We start from the raw sequence: 12,723 nt of genomic DNA, 5'->3' as shown, positions 1-12,723 counted from the left end.
TTCAAATTTAGGAAAAGTGGCTCCATCAATTTTTTGATGATTCTGCCAGTGTTGAGGTTGACAGAGACACGGTGGGTAGGTGGACGACTTGTTTGATAATTATTGTAAAGTCAGTACAGTGTGATGATAATTTTTACTCCCCATGCCGTATGATTACAGCTATGATCATAATTCTGTTACGTAAAAAAAAACACTCCTGTGACCATAGAGCGCTCCACAGATTAAATAAGTGTACTTCTTTTGCTAACAATCGGTTAAAAAAGCGAGACATTAAAGAGTACAAAATAAATCGCACATGAAATAAAAACTGTCGTAACTCAAAATTTGGGGCTTTTGAGTTAAGTAAATACAAAAATCGAGCAATTTTTTTTTCGATCTTTCTGTACACTTAACTCAAAAACCCCCAATTTTTAATTACGACAGCTTTTGATTTGATGGGAAATTAAAAGTCGAATATAAAATGTTTGTTTCTCTTCCATCACTTGTCTACTCTTTTCGTCGTACTCTTTCTACTGCCTCTTGTTTTTGGACAGTACTTATACAATTATTCTAACCCGATTCGCTGCTTTGCGCAACAATACTCGCGCCATTATGTGATATCAACATTCTAACCAATAAGACATAATCTAGAACACAGTAGCACTGTAAAGTGAAAAAAAAGTTTTTTTCTAACAAAGTATTCACTCTCTTAAAAACTTACATGATAATGAAATATTTCCTTTTACAATTCGTACAAAAACTACAAAGCAAACATAATTAAACAGTATAGAATCAGAGTAAAGCTATCACCAAATCATCAACGAGGTACAAGCCTAAACATTTAACTGTAGCATCTAAATTAACTATATTTTTGGCAAAATCAACATTGCCGTTACGATCTCGCAAATTCCTATAGGGAAATTATTAACCCACATAAATCTAAATAAATAGGTAATAAGTAATAAGTATAAATGCTACAAAATCTTCTAAGCGCACCAGTATTACCAAGGCCACGTATATACCCCTCGGCTCTATACATGCTTCGTGTTACAAAATTAATCCAGGTTTCAGGAGGTATTAGACTGAACGCCCTTGTTTTTGTATTTGTTTAAATATATTGTATCCAGAACATATTGGTAAAAAAAAAGATGTCAGCAGGGCTACTACGAAACTCGAAACTTGAAGTTCTTCCGAGTTTCGTAGTAACCCTGCAGGGCGGGGGATCGACCCTCGCTCGACAGACAACCATAACTTGACCCGTTCACTCGTACGCATACCATTGGCTACGAATCTGGGGATGAGATTACCCCTGAAGAAGTAAGACTTTAACGCAGACTTTTATATTCCCTAATTATTTAGATTTATATACACGATTACAGCTGATCAAGCCTAAGCAAGCGTGTAAGTTCAGCTTCACGATTCACGAAGCGTGACCGCCATTTTTAATTCTAAACAGTGTACTGATCTACACAACAGCAGTGCTCTTCCGTCGTCGTGAGGACCTCTTGGGGGTTTCCTGGGAGTCGGGCTTGCGGCGCGTCCGTGTGTCCGTGTCCGTGTTTGTGTTAGTGTTCGTGTCCGTGGGGAGGAGCGGTGTCTGTGCGCTCTTGCGGCGGCTGCGTGTCATGACAGGACTCGACTTGTCTTCTGCGTTCTGACGGGACAACCTGAGGATTTCAAGTGTTTTTTTCAGGTGTTTTTACGAGTATACTGTACTCAGCAGCACAAAATTTGGCCCACTGTACAATACAATACAATAACTCTTTATTGAACACAAAAAACACAGGTTTATAGAGATTTTCTAAGGTAATCAAACAAAATATACAAACACACGAAAATTACTTGTTACTGCATATATTTGGAGGGCCATATGTGTAGCCGCTCAGTATTTTAGCATGCTTAGGAGACGAGCCATGAAGGAATTGCCTTAAAACTGTCACAACCCCTAACTTTTAGTGGATTTGTACACCATAAAGCAGCGTTTCCACCAATAATGTGCGAGGATGTGTTGCGAGGGATGTGTTTTTCATTAACCAATAGAAACGCTTCATTTACACATCCTCGCACAGCACATCTCTGGTGGAAACAGCTGAGCGGAGCGAGGCGAGGTTAATGAAGCGTTCCTATTGGTTAGTGACATTCCTCGCAACACATCCTCGCACATCTCTGGTGGAAACCCTGCTTAAAATCATTCTTTTAATAAGTAACTCAGGGGACGTCACCATGGCAACATGGTACACTAAAAGTTCACTGACCCATTATAAATATTCATTATGAAGACTCACCTAGACCGCCTTCTGGGCGCCGGCTTATTCTCTTTCTCCTCCTTAACCTCCTCTTTAACCTCTTCCTTAACCCCGAGCTCTTGGACCTCCTCGTTCCCGCAGCTGGTGTAAGACGTGGGGGAACTAGCCTCTGCCTCTTCGTGGAACAGCACCATCTTAAGCTTCTCCGGCTTCTTGGAGCTGATCGGGTATTGCTTGAGGATGCTGCGGGCTGGAGTGGCGAAGAGGTTCACCGGTGTCATGGTTGGAGTTTGCTAAGTAAGAAATTACGTGGTATTAATTAATTTATTGAATCAGGCGATAATTTGCGGATCAATGAAATAAACATAATTACTTTGACCTTTAACAATTACTTTGCTCACCCGCGGCCTTATGAACGCTATGTTATGTATTGGTTTGTTAGTCTAACATCTGGTAGTATGGTGTTGCTCTGAAGATGAACTCTGATTGAGTGCAAAACTCTCCAGCAATCCAGCATAGTGTGGTGGTAGTGATAGAGTTGGTGTACAGTCAACCGTACATATTACCTTTGGTTATTGTAACACGTATTCGTATGACTATGTTGCGCAAGCCTTTGCACACGCTTGCAATTTACTTTAGCATAACATTTAATACCTATCAATAAATCAGTTGTCATTCAGCACTCACCTCGGTCGTTCTCATTTTAGCATCCTATCAGACCTATCATCTATCATCGGACATTACCATCTTATGTATATCAATTATCATCAAAGTAGTGTAGCCTAAACCCCTACATTCTTTTTGGTCCTTCGAACTTTTGACCTAGTGCGAAATTCGATTAAATCAGTATACTTATTACTCGTGAGTGCATCGCGCGTCGGTATAGTGACAAGGAATCGAAGTGACTCGTACTTAGCTATCATAAATAGTGAGCGTAATAGTTCACCGGTACCAGCAATATACTTGGGCACAGCAGCTCAAAGCATCAGTTTATCATCATATCAGCGGGAACTTCGTGCAACCGGTGGAGAGTACAGCCGCGCCAGCTCCTCCAGCAGCCAAGTATTCAGCATATTATCAGCGACAGCATCATCAGCATCATATCAAGTAAGATCGTTCTATTTATATCATAATAATGGAAACTTTACTCGAATGTCAGAAGGAAATCGTCCAAAAGCTTCAGCAAATAAGAATCAATTTCAGCAAGGATTCTGCCGACAGGAAGACATCAGAATATTTAAAGAAACGGATTGACGCTCTAGATCAGCTTTGGACAGAATTCGAGGGAAATAATACTATTCTTACCGGATATGACTGTCAAAATCAGCCATATTATAAAGACAACATATATGAACAAACGAAAATTAATTATCAGGCAACCCGTAAGCTTTTAGCTTCTCATGGCAAAGAAGAAAAGGCTACGCAACCATGTGGCAAGCTGATGAACTGTTGATATTACAAAGAACAAATTTTCGGGCACTTTTAAGATTAGTAAAGAGCATTAAAGTTGACGAGATAACAGAAAAGTGGGAACTTGATGACGAGCTCCAAAATATTCAGTCATTGTGGGCTAACCTACAGTTGGGTTGTGTGTGGTTGTTACAATGTGGACGTGGAGCTACATGAACATACATTTGTTACATAGATGTAGCTATCGTAAAGACGCGGATGAGCAAAGTAATTATTTATAGTTAATTAATACTTCAACAAGTAATGCCCGATTCAAAAAATGACTTAGAAATTTGATTTTTTCACTGATTAAGGGGTAGCAGAACACTTGTATTCTTGTTAACCCCCGACGCAAAAAGAGGGGTGTTATAAATTTGACCGCTGTGTGTCTGTGTGTCTGTATGTCTGTGTGTGTGTGTGTCTGTCTGTCTGTGGCACCGTAACTCTTAAACGGGTGGACCGCGGAGTGGGTGGAATGGGGTTTTTTTTAATGGAAAGTAGGTTTTCTAGCGATGGTTCTTAGACATGTTTTATCAAAATCCGGTCAGCCGTTTTTGAGATATTGAACTTTGAAGTGACAAAATCGGGAGTTTCCAACTTTTTGTTGGTTACGTTATTTCTAGCCAAGTTGATACCTCCATCCAAGCGTTCCTAATAAACCTTTTTGAGTGACATGGACAAACGGACGACAAAGTGATCTTATAAGGGTCCCGTTTTTGCCAAATAAAGTAAGGATCCCTAAAAATACACACCATGAGAGGAGAGACACCATCAATATCCACGTTCTTGCTCATCAACGACGCTCGCAGCATGGCGAAGGAAGTTGATGTCTGAAAATGTAAACGCAACTACTTTATTATCGACTAGTTTTTTACCCGCGGCTTCGCACGCCGTAAACTATTCGGTCTGGTAGTTGCAATTGAAATTTTCGGGATTTTACAAAATTCCCCTGGAAATTTCCAAAATTTATAATCATGGTCGTCATTGAGGTTGTGTTGTGAATAACTGTACAAAATTCAGACTCTAACCCAGTGCTAAAATTTCAAAATTTTTCCTTATCCAAATTCAATTTTTTATTTAGTAATAGGCCGCAATGGCACTTTTACACGTCAGTTTTTAAAATACCAGCGCTTTCGGAAAGACCATCATTGACAAAAGAAGAATGCGCCGCAAGAGCTTGGCAGAAAGTCATTTTTTCAAAATAAAATAATTACAAATAAAATACTTTAAAAACTACAGCAGTGATTCCCAAAGTGGTCCAGGTGGACCCCAGGGGTCACGGGAGACTTGCTGGGGGTCTACGTAGGCGTGAACAAAAAATGGGGGTCCATAAGATGTTAATGGGGGTCCACGAAAATTTATCTGCTTTTTGATAGTAAAGAGCCAAAATGTAAGCATAGTTTTATAAGGGCCTACCTACATTGTTTTAAGTACCTAACTAAGCAGATAATATTTTAATAAGGCAAGCGACTGGACAGAACTCAGAAGCGACACAATTTTTTATTTTTGGCGACTTTAAGAATGTGGTAGAAATGTAGCAGCAGGGGGTCCACCGAAACCAGTAAAATTTTGAAAGTGGTCCACGAGAAAATAAGTTTGGGAACTACTGAACTACAGTATGTATACAATTAAAGAAAAAATTATAAAATAATAATAATACACGGATGTATGGGGTCCTTAGTTACAACACTATCCCGTGGAAATATCGGGATAAAAAAGTAGCGTATGTGTTATTCCAGAAGTCCGGCTACCTACATACCAAATTTCATGCCTATAAGCCCAGCGGTTGTTATTTCGAGATTTTATCCTATCCCGTGGGAATATCGGAATAAAAAGTAGCCTCTGTGTTATTCCAGACGTCCAGCTACCTACATACTAAATTTCATGGCTCAAAGCCCAGCGGTTGTTATTTCAAGATTTTATCCCTAGGTATCCCGTAAGAATATCGGGTCAAAAAGTCGCCTATATTTTATTCCAGACGTCCAACTATCTACATACCAAATTTCATGACTCTAAGCCTAGCGGTTGTTATTTCGAGATTTTATCCCTATCCCGTGGGAATATCGGAATAAAAAAGTAGCCTATGTGTTATTACAGAGGTCCAGCTACCTACATACCAAATTTCATGGCTCTAAGCTCAGTGGTTGTTATTTCGAGATTTTTATCCCTAGTTATCCCGTGAGAATATCGGGTCAAAAAGTCACTTAAGTGTTATTTCAGATGTCCAGTTACCTACATACCAAATTTCATGACTCTAAACCCAGCGGTTATTATTTCGAGATTTTATCCCTATCCCGTGGGAATATCGGAATAAAAAGTAGCCTATGTGTTATTCCAGAGGTCCAGCTACCTACATACTAAATTTCATGGCTCAAAACCCAGCGGTTGTTATTTCAAGATTTTATCCCTAGGTATCCCGTGGGAATATCGGGTCAAAAAGTCGCCTATATTTTATTCCAGACGTCCAACTACCTACATACCAAATTTCATGACTCTAAGCCTAGCGGTTGTTATTTCAAGATTTTATCCCTATCCCGTGGGAATATCGGGATAAAAAGTATCCTATGTTTTAATCCAGGTTATAAACTAACTTTCCGCCAAATTTCATCCAAATCCGTCCAGCCGTTTAAGCGTGAAAAAGTAACAAACATACTCACTCACTCACAAACTTTCACATTTATAATATTAGTAGGATAACAATACACTCTTGCAGGTGGTAGGACCTTGTGCAAGGTCCGCCCGGATTGCTACCACCATCTTGCTCGCTAATCCTGCCATGAAATAACAGTGCTTGCACTGTTGTGTTTCGGCGTGGAGAGTAAGACAGCCGGTGAAATTACTGACACGTGAGGTATACCTACCGTACCTTAGAAAATCTCTATGTATATACTTGTATTTTCTTTACTGCTTACTGTGTTGGTGTGCAATAAAGAGTTATTGTATTGTATTGTATTGTATCCCATCTTAGGCCTCTAGGTTGGCAACGCATCTGCAATACCCCTGGTGTTGCAGATGTTTATGGGCGGTGGTGATCTCTTACCATCAGGAGACCCACTTGCTCGTTTGCCATCCAGTCGAATAATAATAATAAAAAAAATACACAGAAGAGGTAAACTTCGCTTGTTTGTTTGTATGTGTGCAAGTATTTTGGATGGCGAACAATTTTTTGAATTTTCATCCTCTTTTGCTGTCGGTGGCTGATTGGCGCAAGTCCTTTACCGCGCGCCTTCGACCGTAAAAAAGGCGGCAGTCAGCGACACTTAAAAAAAAAAATCCGGCGGACATATATTGGTGCGGTTGTGCTCTGTTTTGTAAAATAAATATTAATTGTGATTATAGACATTGTAAATATTTTTGTGTGTAAATAATAACAAACTTTAGGGTTATTTGAGATAGCAAGATAAATACTAGCTTTTCCGAAAAAATACGATGGACAAACATTATTCACTCGAAGTTCCCAATCCGCCTGCGTGGGAACTACAGCCCAAACCCTCTCATTCTATGATGTCTGTGCCCAGCAGTGGGACGTATATAGGCTGGGATGATGTTGACTCGATTAAGAACCAACCTTAGAAGCAGAAGCCTTCCTAGCCTCGCTGGACAGCACACTCTTCAGCAGACTGGACTTGTTGGCGGGCGTGGCGGGCCCCGAGCCCTGCTTCTTAAGAGGCGAGGACACGCTGAAGAAGCCAGCGTCGAAGGTCTTGCTCTCCGGCGGGGTCACGGACTTCTCTGACTCGTTTTCGGACGACTGAGACTCTTGATTCTTCTTGGCTTTTCTTGCGGCTGGAAAGAGCAGTTGGATTTTTAAATCCTTAATATAATCCTTAATATGGTCTCGCCGGAAGACCAGCGCTGGCTCCACCAAAGGAGTCCGCATTTTATGCTGAGGCAGGACCATTTCGGGCACTTTTTTTTTTTTTTTTGTATTTTGTATTCTCATTTTATTTTATTTCACTCTATTAGTGTGTCCCGAATAAATCTTTTCATTTTCATTTAATAAGAATATAATGCGAAATAATGTTTTAGGGTTCCATAGCCAAAATGGCAAAAACGCAACCCCTTTTATAGTTTCGTCATGTCTATCCGTCCGTGACTTACATTAGAGACTATTAGTGCTAGAAAGCTGTAATTTTGTATGGATACATGTAACAACTATGCCAACAAAGTGAATAAAATGTAAAATGTGTAATTTAGTTTTTATTGTTAGTTTAAGTGTTTAATCTAATTACTGTATGGTGGTAGTGCTGATGGAACCAAAGTCTTTCTTTCTTTCTTTCTTAAAATATATATTTTTTGGTACCTCCTATAAATGTGAAGCAGGATTTTTACTCGTCTAATCTTAGTGTGGGGCATCGTTGGATTGGTCTTTTAAAATCAAAGCGTCGCGAAGATGACTTTCCGATACAGGGATTCGTTAGCGAAATGGAAAGTTTAAATTTCATATGTTTGAAATCGAGCGTCTGTCCCCCCTTTTAAAAGGTAAATCGTTTGTTTTTAAAATTTTGACTTCAAGTCATAATGAGGTCAACTAGTCGTATTAGAACTTGTTAGGGATCTTAAGGTAGATTTTGACTAAAAGTAGAAGGTCTGATGAAGGCAGTTCAGCTAGGTAGTACCTGTAAAGCATGTTTTAACTATAGGTCTTCTGGGAAGGGGTGTATGGGTCTCATGAGATTTACCAGCGATCATGTCCCTGAGGCGGCTGGGCCCGCCGGGCGCGCCGGGCTTGGGGCGGGCGGCGGGGCGCGCGAGCCGGGCGGCGCGGGGCGGGGGCGAGGGCGGGGCCTCCTCCGTCCATTCGCGCGCGCGCAACTCTTGCAACTTCTTGAAGCGGATGTCTACGTTCTCCACCTGTTAAACCGGTTTAAGTTAAGCTTTCATCATCATCATCATCATCATATCAGCCGTTGGTCGTTCACAGTTGGAGATAGGCCTTCCCCATAGACCTCTAGTTCCTTCGGTTGGAAGCGGCCTGTATCTACCGTGAACCCGCGGCTTTAATTAACCAGGTCATCCGTCCATCTTGTGCCGATCCGCGGTCTCCATTCGAGAACTTTTCGGCCCCACGGTCATCTGTTCTCCGTGTTACATGGCTTTTTAACTATGTAGGTGACCCTTGCTCTTCTACGGTTTAGATAAGCAGAATCTCAATTAATTAAACTAATTACAAGTACCCCTCTCCACCTGGCTTCAATGCATGCTACGCCTCCACTATGCATTTTAAGCCATCTTTCATGCATCGTACATGTACATTTTTTTACATTATTTTACATGCATCATCTTGCAAGTTGAATTTGACCCACCCCCAGCCCCAGTAGTCAAATTGACTTGAAATTTGGCATACTTATGTAAATCTGGTGACAATACAATAATCTGGCAGTGAAATCCTAGTGGTCTGACCAGGATCGTCTCTGCCGGACGGAACTCCTCAACGGTAAATAGTATCGACTTGAAATTTGGTACGGAAGTGTAAGTACGTACAGTCACAAAAAGTACAGTCGCCAAAAAAAATAGCTTATATTAAAAATGAAATATTTAACAAAAAACTTATTAGTTTAGGATCACGTCTCCAGGTACCTGCATGAAGAGCATGTCCCAGAAGCCGGCGAGGTCTGCGGGCGTGACGAGCGCGGCGCCGGGCGGCGGGCGCGCGCAGCGCTCCACCAGTCCCGCGAACTGCTGCATCTTCTGCGACATCAGCAGGCGCGCCTGGCCCACCGCCGTCAGCACCAGCTCCTGGGGACAAAACTGTTTGTTTATGCCAACAATTACCAGGGGTTCCACTAGGCCTCGCCTGTAACGCGGGGAACCAGTTCAAATTATACAATAGAATTAATTTTGGTAATAACAAGCTTAATTAGCATACAAAACTTGAGTTTAGCTGTAAAACTTACTTAAAACTTTTTTATTTTTATTTGTTACGTATGACACTTGAGAAAAAAGTTATGGACTCATGTTTACTACCCTGTTTTACATATGGCTGCCAAACATGGACATATAATAATAAATTGAAAATAAAATACAAGTATGCCAGAGAGCTATGGAAATGAGTGTATTAAACATACAAAGAATTCACAAAAAAAGAAACACAGATAAGAAAAAACAAAATTAATAGACGCTCTGGAACACGCGAAAGAAAAATGGGAGGATGAATTAGTGAGAAATGCTGGCGAAAACTGGCTTACTAAAGCAAAGAACAGACACTTGTGGAACGAAATGGAGGAGGCCTTTACCTGTTGAGGGGTCCATATTGAATTGTTTTTTTTTTTTTAACTAATTGCTTTTTATTATGAAATGAAATGTTATGTAATTTTTTTTTAATGTATATGTAAAGAGGCTATAATAATAATAATAGTAATGTATGAGAGGGAGACAAGAAGAGTCATTGGTCTGACACTATGGGAATAACACATAGGATACTTTTCATTCCGTCATTTCCATAGGATTGGAACCTATTTACACATAAAATGCCAATATCTATCACTGAATAAAAACTTGAAATTTTACAAGTGTTCTGCATACCTGATTTCAAATAAAAGAAACCGCATTCAAAACGGTCCACCCATTTAAGAGCTATGGTGCCACAGACAGACATACATAGCGGTCAAACTTATAAGACTCCACTCCACTTTTTGCGTCAGGGGTTAAAAAACAAGCCTACTCTTATCTCAAAGGGCTGGCAACGCATTCGTAATTCAACTTATTTATGCTATGGGTGTCCATGGGCAGCAGTGATAGCTTTCCACCAGGTGACCTCCCTGCTTGTCTCCCTATCATATAAAAAAAAAACACGCCACAGGTAGAGCCTAATTATATTACCTGAACAGGTTCCGGCAAGACGGTCTGTGCAAAGATCTTGTCCCACTCTTCACATATGCCTGTGATACGAGAGATCTCCGAGTCCAGCTGCCTCCGGAAATGATTTACGCTGTCCATATTGCTATTGTCTTCATCCAACATCCCTGTAAGTAAAAAAAAATGCTGTTTTAATAAAATAAAAAGAGATATTCAAAAGTTTGTTTATAAGTTATCATCCCAGCCTATATATGTCCCACTGATGGGCACAGGCTCCTCTCAGAATGAGAGGGGCTGGGCCGTAGTTCCCACGCGGGCCCAGTGCGGATTGGGAACTTCACACACAACATTGAATTGCTTTGTAGGTTTATGTAGGTTTCCTCATGATGGAATGTGTAGGTTTCACCATAAACTTCATTCAACTGCTAGATTTAATTATGCAAGCCTCTTCTCATAATAATAGGCCGCGACGGTTAAGTACCAAGACCTAGCTGATAAATCTCTAACATGCAACTTAGATAGCTTTCAGTTAGGAGGTCTTGGAACTTCACCCGAGGGGTGATTAAATTAAATAAATCAAACCTTCAGCCAGCTTCTTCTTCATCTCTCTCCTGGCATTATCCTTCCCTCGGGACATTGTGACGCACGGACTAATATTCTTGGCCTCTTCAATGATCTGCTCTGGTGTCAAAGATGCTACAGACTTAGGGGACCGGAGCTTCTCCTCTGAACTGGACTCGCTTCTTGGAACATTCTTAGGTGTACTCATTTCTAAGGACACTGATGACGATGATGTCATTCCTGAATCCGAGGATTTAGCAGATTCAATGGATCTTGTGATTGATTTTCTTAGTTTAGGAGATGGATTCTTGAGTTTCCTTTGGTCTTTTCATTTGGTTTGAGAGTCACTTTGTCTGGTTTGTTTGTTTGTAAATTTGGCTTGTTTAATACTGTTTTGGATCGTGTTCTTGAGTTTTGGGTAGTTTTCGGCAAAACCGGCTCAAAAGTCAGGGCTGGTTTAGTTTTATTGTTGGTCTTTTTTTTTGCTACAGGCGCCAGAGTGGGAACCTTTGTATTTTTAAACTGTGGTGGTTTAAATGCAGCATTACTGGGAGCAAAAGACTGGGGTTGCTTGGATTGCTCACTACGTTGCCTCGAGGCTTGGGACCTTGTGACACGACCAGAAGTACTTGGCACAGGTCTTGGCGGTGGAGGGGGCCCAAACGTGTTCCGGTGTGAAACCCCTGCTACAAAAGGTTTTTTCTTCTGTGCAGCCGCTGCCTTTTTCTTCTTGTCTTTCTCCTCCCTCCATTTTTCTAACTGCTGTTTCCTGTGCTCCCCTTTTAGCTGGACCTCAGATATTGGAGGTGGCCGTGGACTCTCTTTGGGTATGTTCCGTATCCTGTCAAAAATTGACAGGCGACTGCTTTTTCTATTCTTTATATTGGTCTCCAGCCGCTTTTGGACCTGCAATTCGAATTCATACTATTATTACAAATAGTAGGTAACTGTGTTCTTAAGTAATGTAAGATGGTACCTGAATTATGTGAATTAATGTTGTTTTCAATTTTGTTTACTGTTTCTAGCTAAGCTATAAAATAATAGATTTAGCATCAACATCTTTCTGTTATCAATGAGGAACTGAACTGAGATTGCTACACTTAACACTCATAATTCGGGCACCTAGTACACAGGCGTCGTTCACCTACCGCATGCATTTTTAAAGTACACTGCGGACTATAAAACTATCACTAATTAAATGTTAGACAGTACCCCTCCAGCCACGCTCACAAACTGCGAAGGCTTAACTTTGTGGGTCTTCGTTGGTTGCTGCTTCAACAAAGCAACTAAGTCGAAGCTTCTATCTGAAAACGAAAGAAATCCAATTACCAAACCAAATAAATAGACATCACAAATCTTGGTTCTAAATTTCGTTCTAATGAGAAACTCGTGAAAAAGCGAAGGGTATTAGTAAAATAATGTTACTTACCCATTACTGACCTGAAAAAAAAAACTTAAACAAAATTAATTAGACACAAACCAACAAACAAATCAAAATTTTAAAATAACTGCATTCACTGTCAAATGTCAGAAAAAAGTAAAAGTATATAGACAATTTAAGGCTTGATGTGGAAGCCAAGGGGTTATTCTGTAGCTTGAATTTCAATGATATTTTGGCCATGTTAGCCAACATAGTGCCATTAATTATTATTTATAAGTTATAGTAATTTTTACTAGCCAACTTTAATTT

The 12,723-nt window shown here is 40.4% G+C and overlaps 1 protein-coding gene across 1 annotated transcript; it reads right to left on the bottom strand.

Moving 5' to 3' along the window:
• Positions 1-418: 418 nt before the first annotated feature.
• On the bottom strand, positions 419-12,550 carry LOC141430100 (uncharacterized). The gene is given in 11 exon segments (XM_074090643.1): positions 419-1,646; positions 2,265-2,518; positions 4,427-4,504; positions 7,243-7,460; positions 8,357-8,528; positions 9,255-9,413; positions 10,497-10,639; positions 11,055-11,329; positions 11,332-11,939; positions 12,246-12,337; positions 12,463-12,550. Coding segments are annotated over 11 exon segments (2,205 nt in total). The 5' UTR covers positions 12,467-12,550; the 3' UTR covers positions 419-1,444.
• Positions 12,551-12,723: the final 173 nt, after the last annotated feature.

Source organism: Choristoneura fumiferana, chromosome 8 (genome assembly GCF_025370935.1).
Source record: "Choristoneura fumiferana chromosome 8, NRCan_CFum_1, whole genome shotgun sequence".
NCBI lineage: Eukaryota > Metazoa > Arthropoda > Insecta > Lepidoptera > Tortricidae > Choristoneura > Choristoneura fumiferana.
Note: the sequence above shows the minus strand (reverse complement) of the source record. Positions and strands in the feature narration are given on the sequence as shown.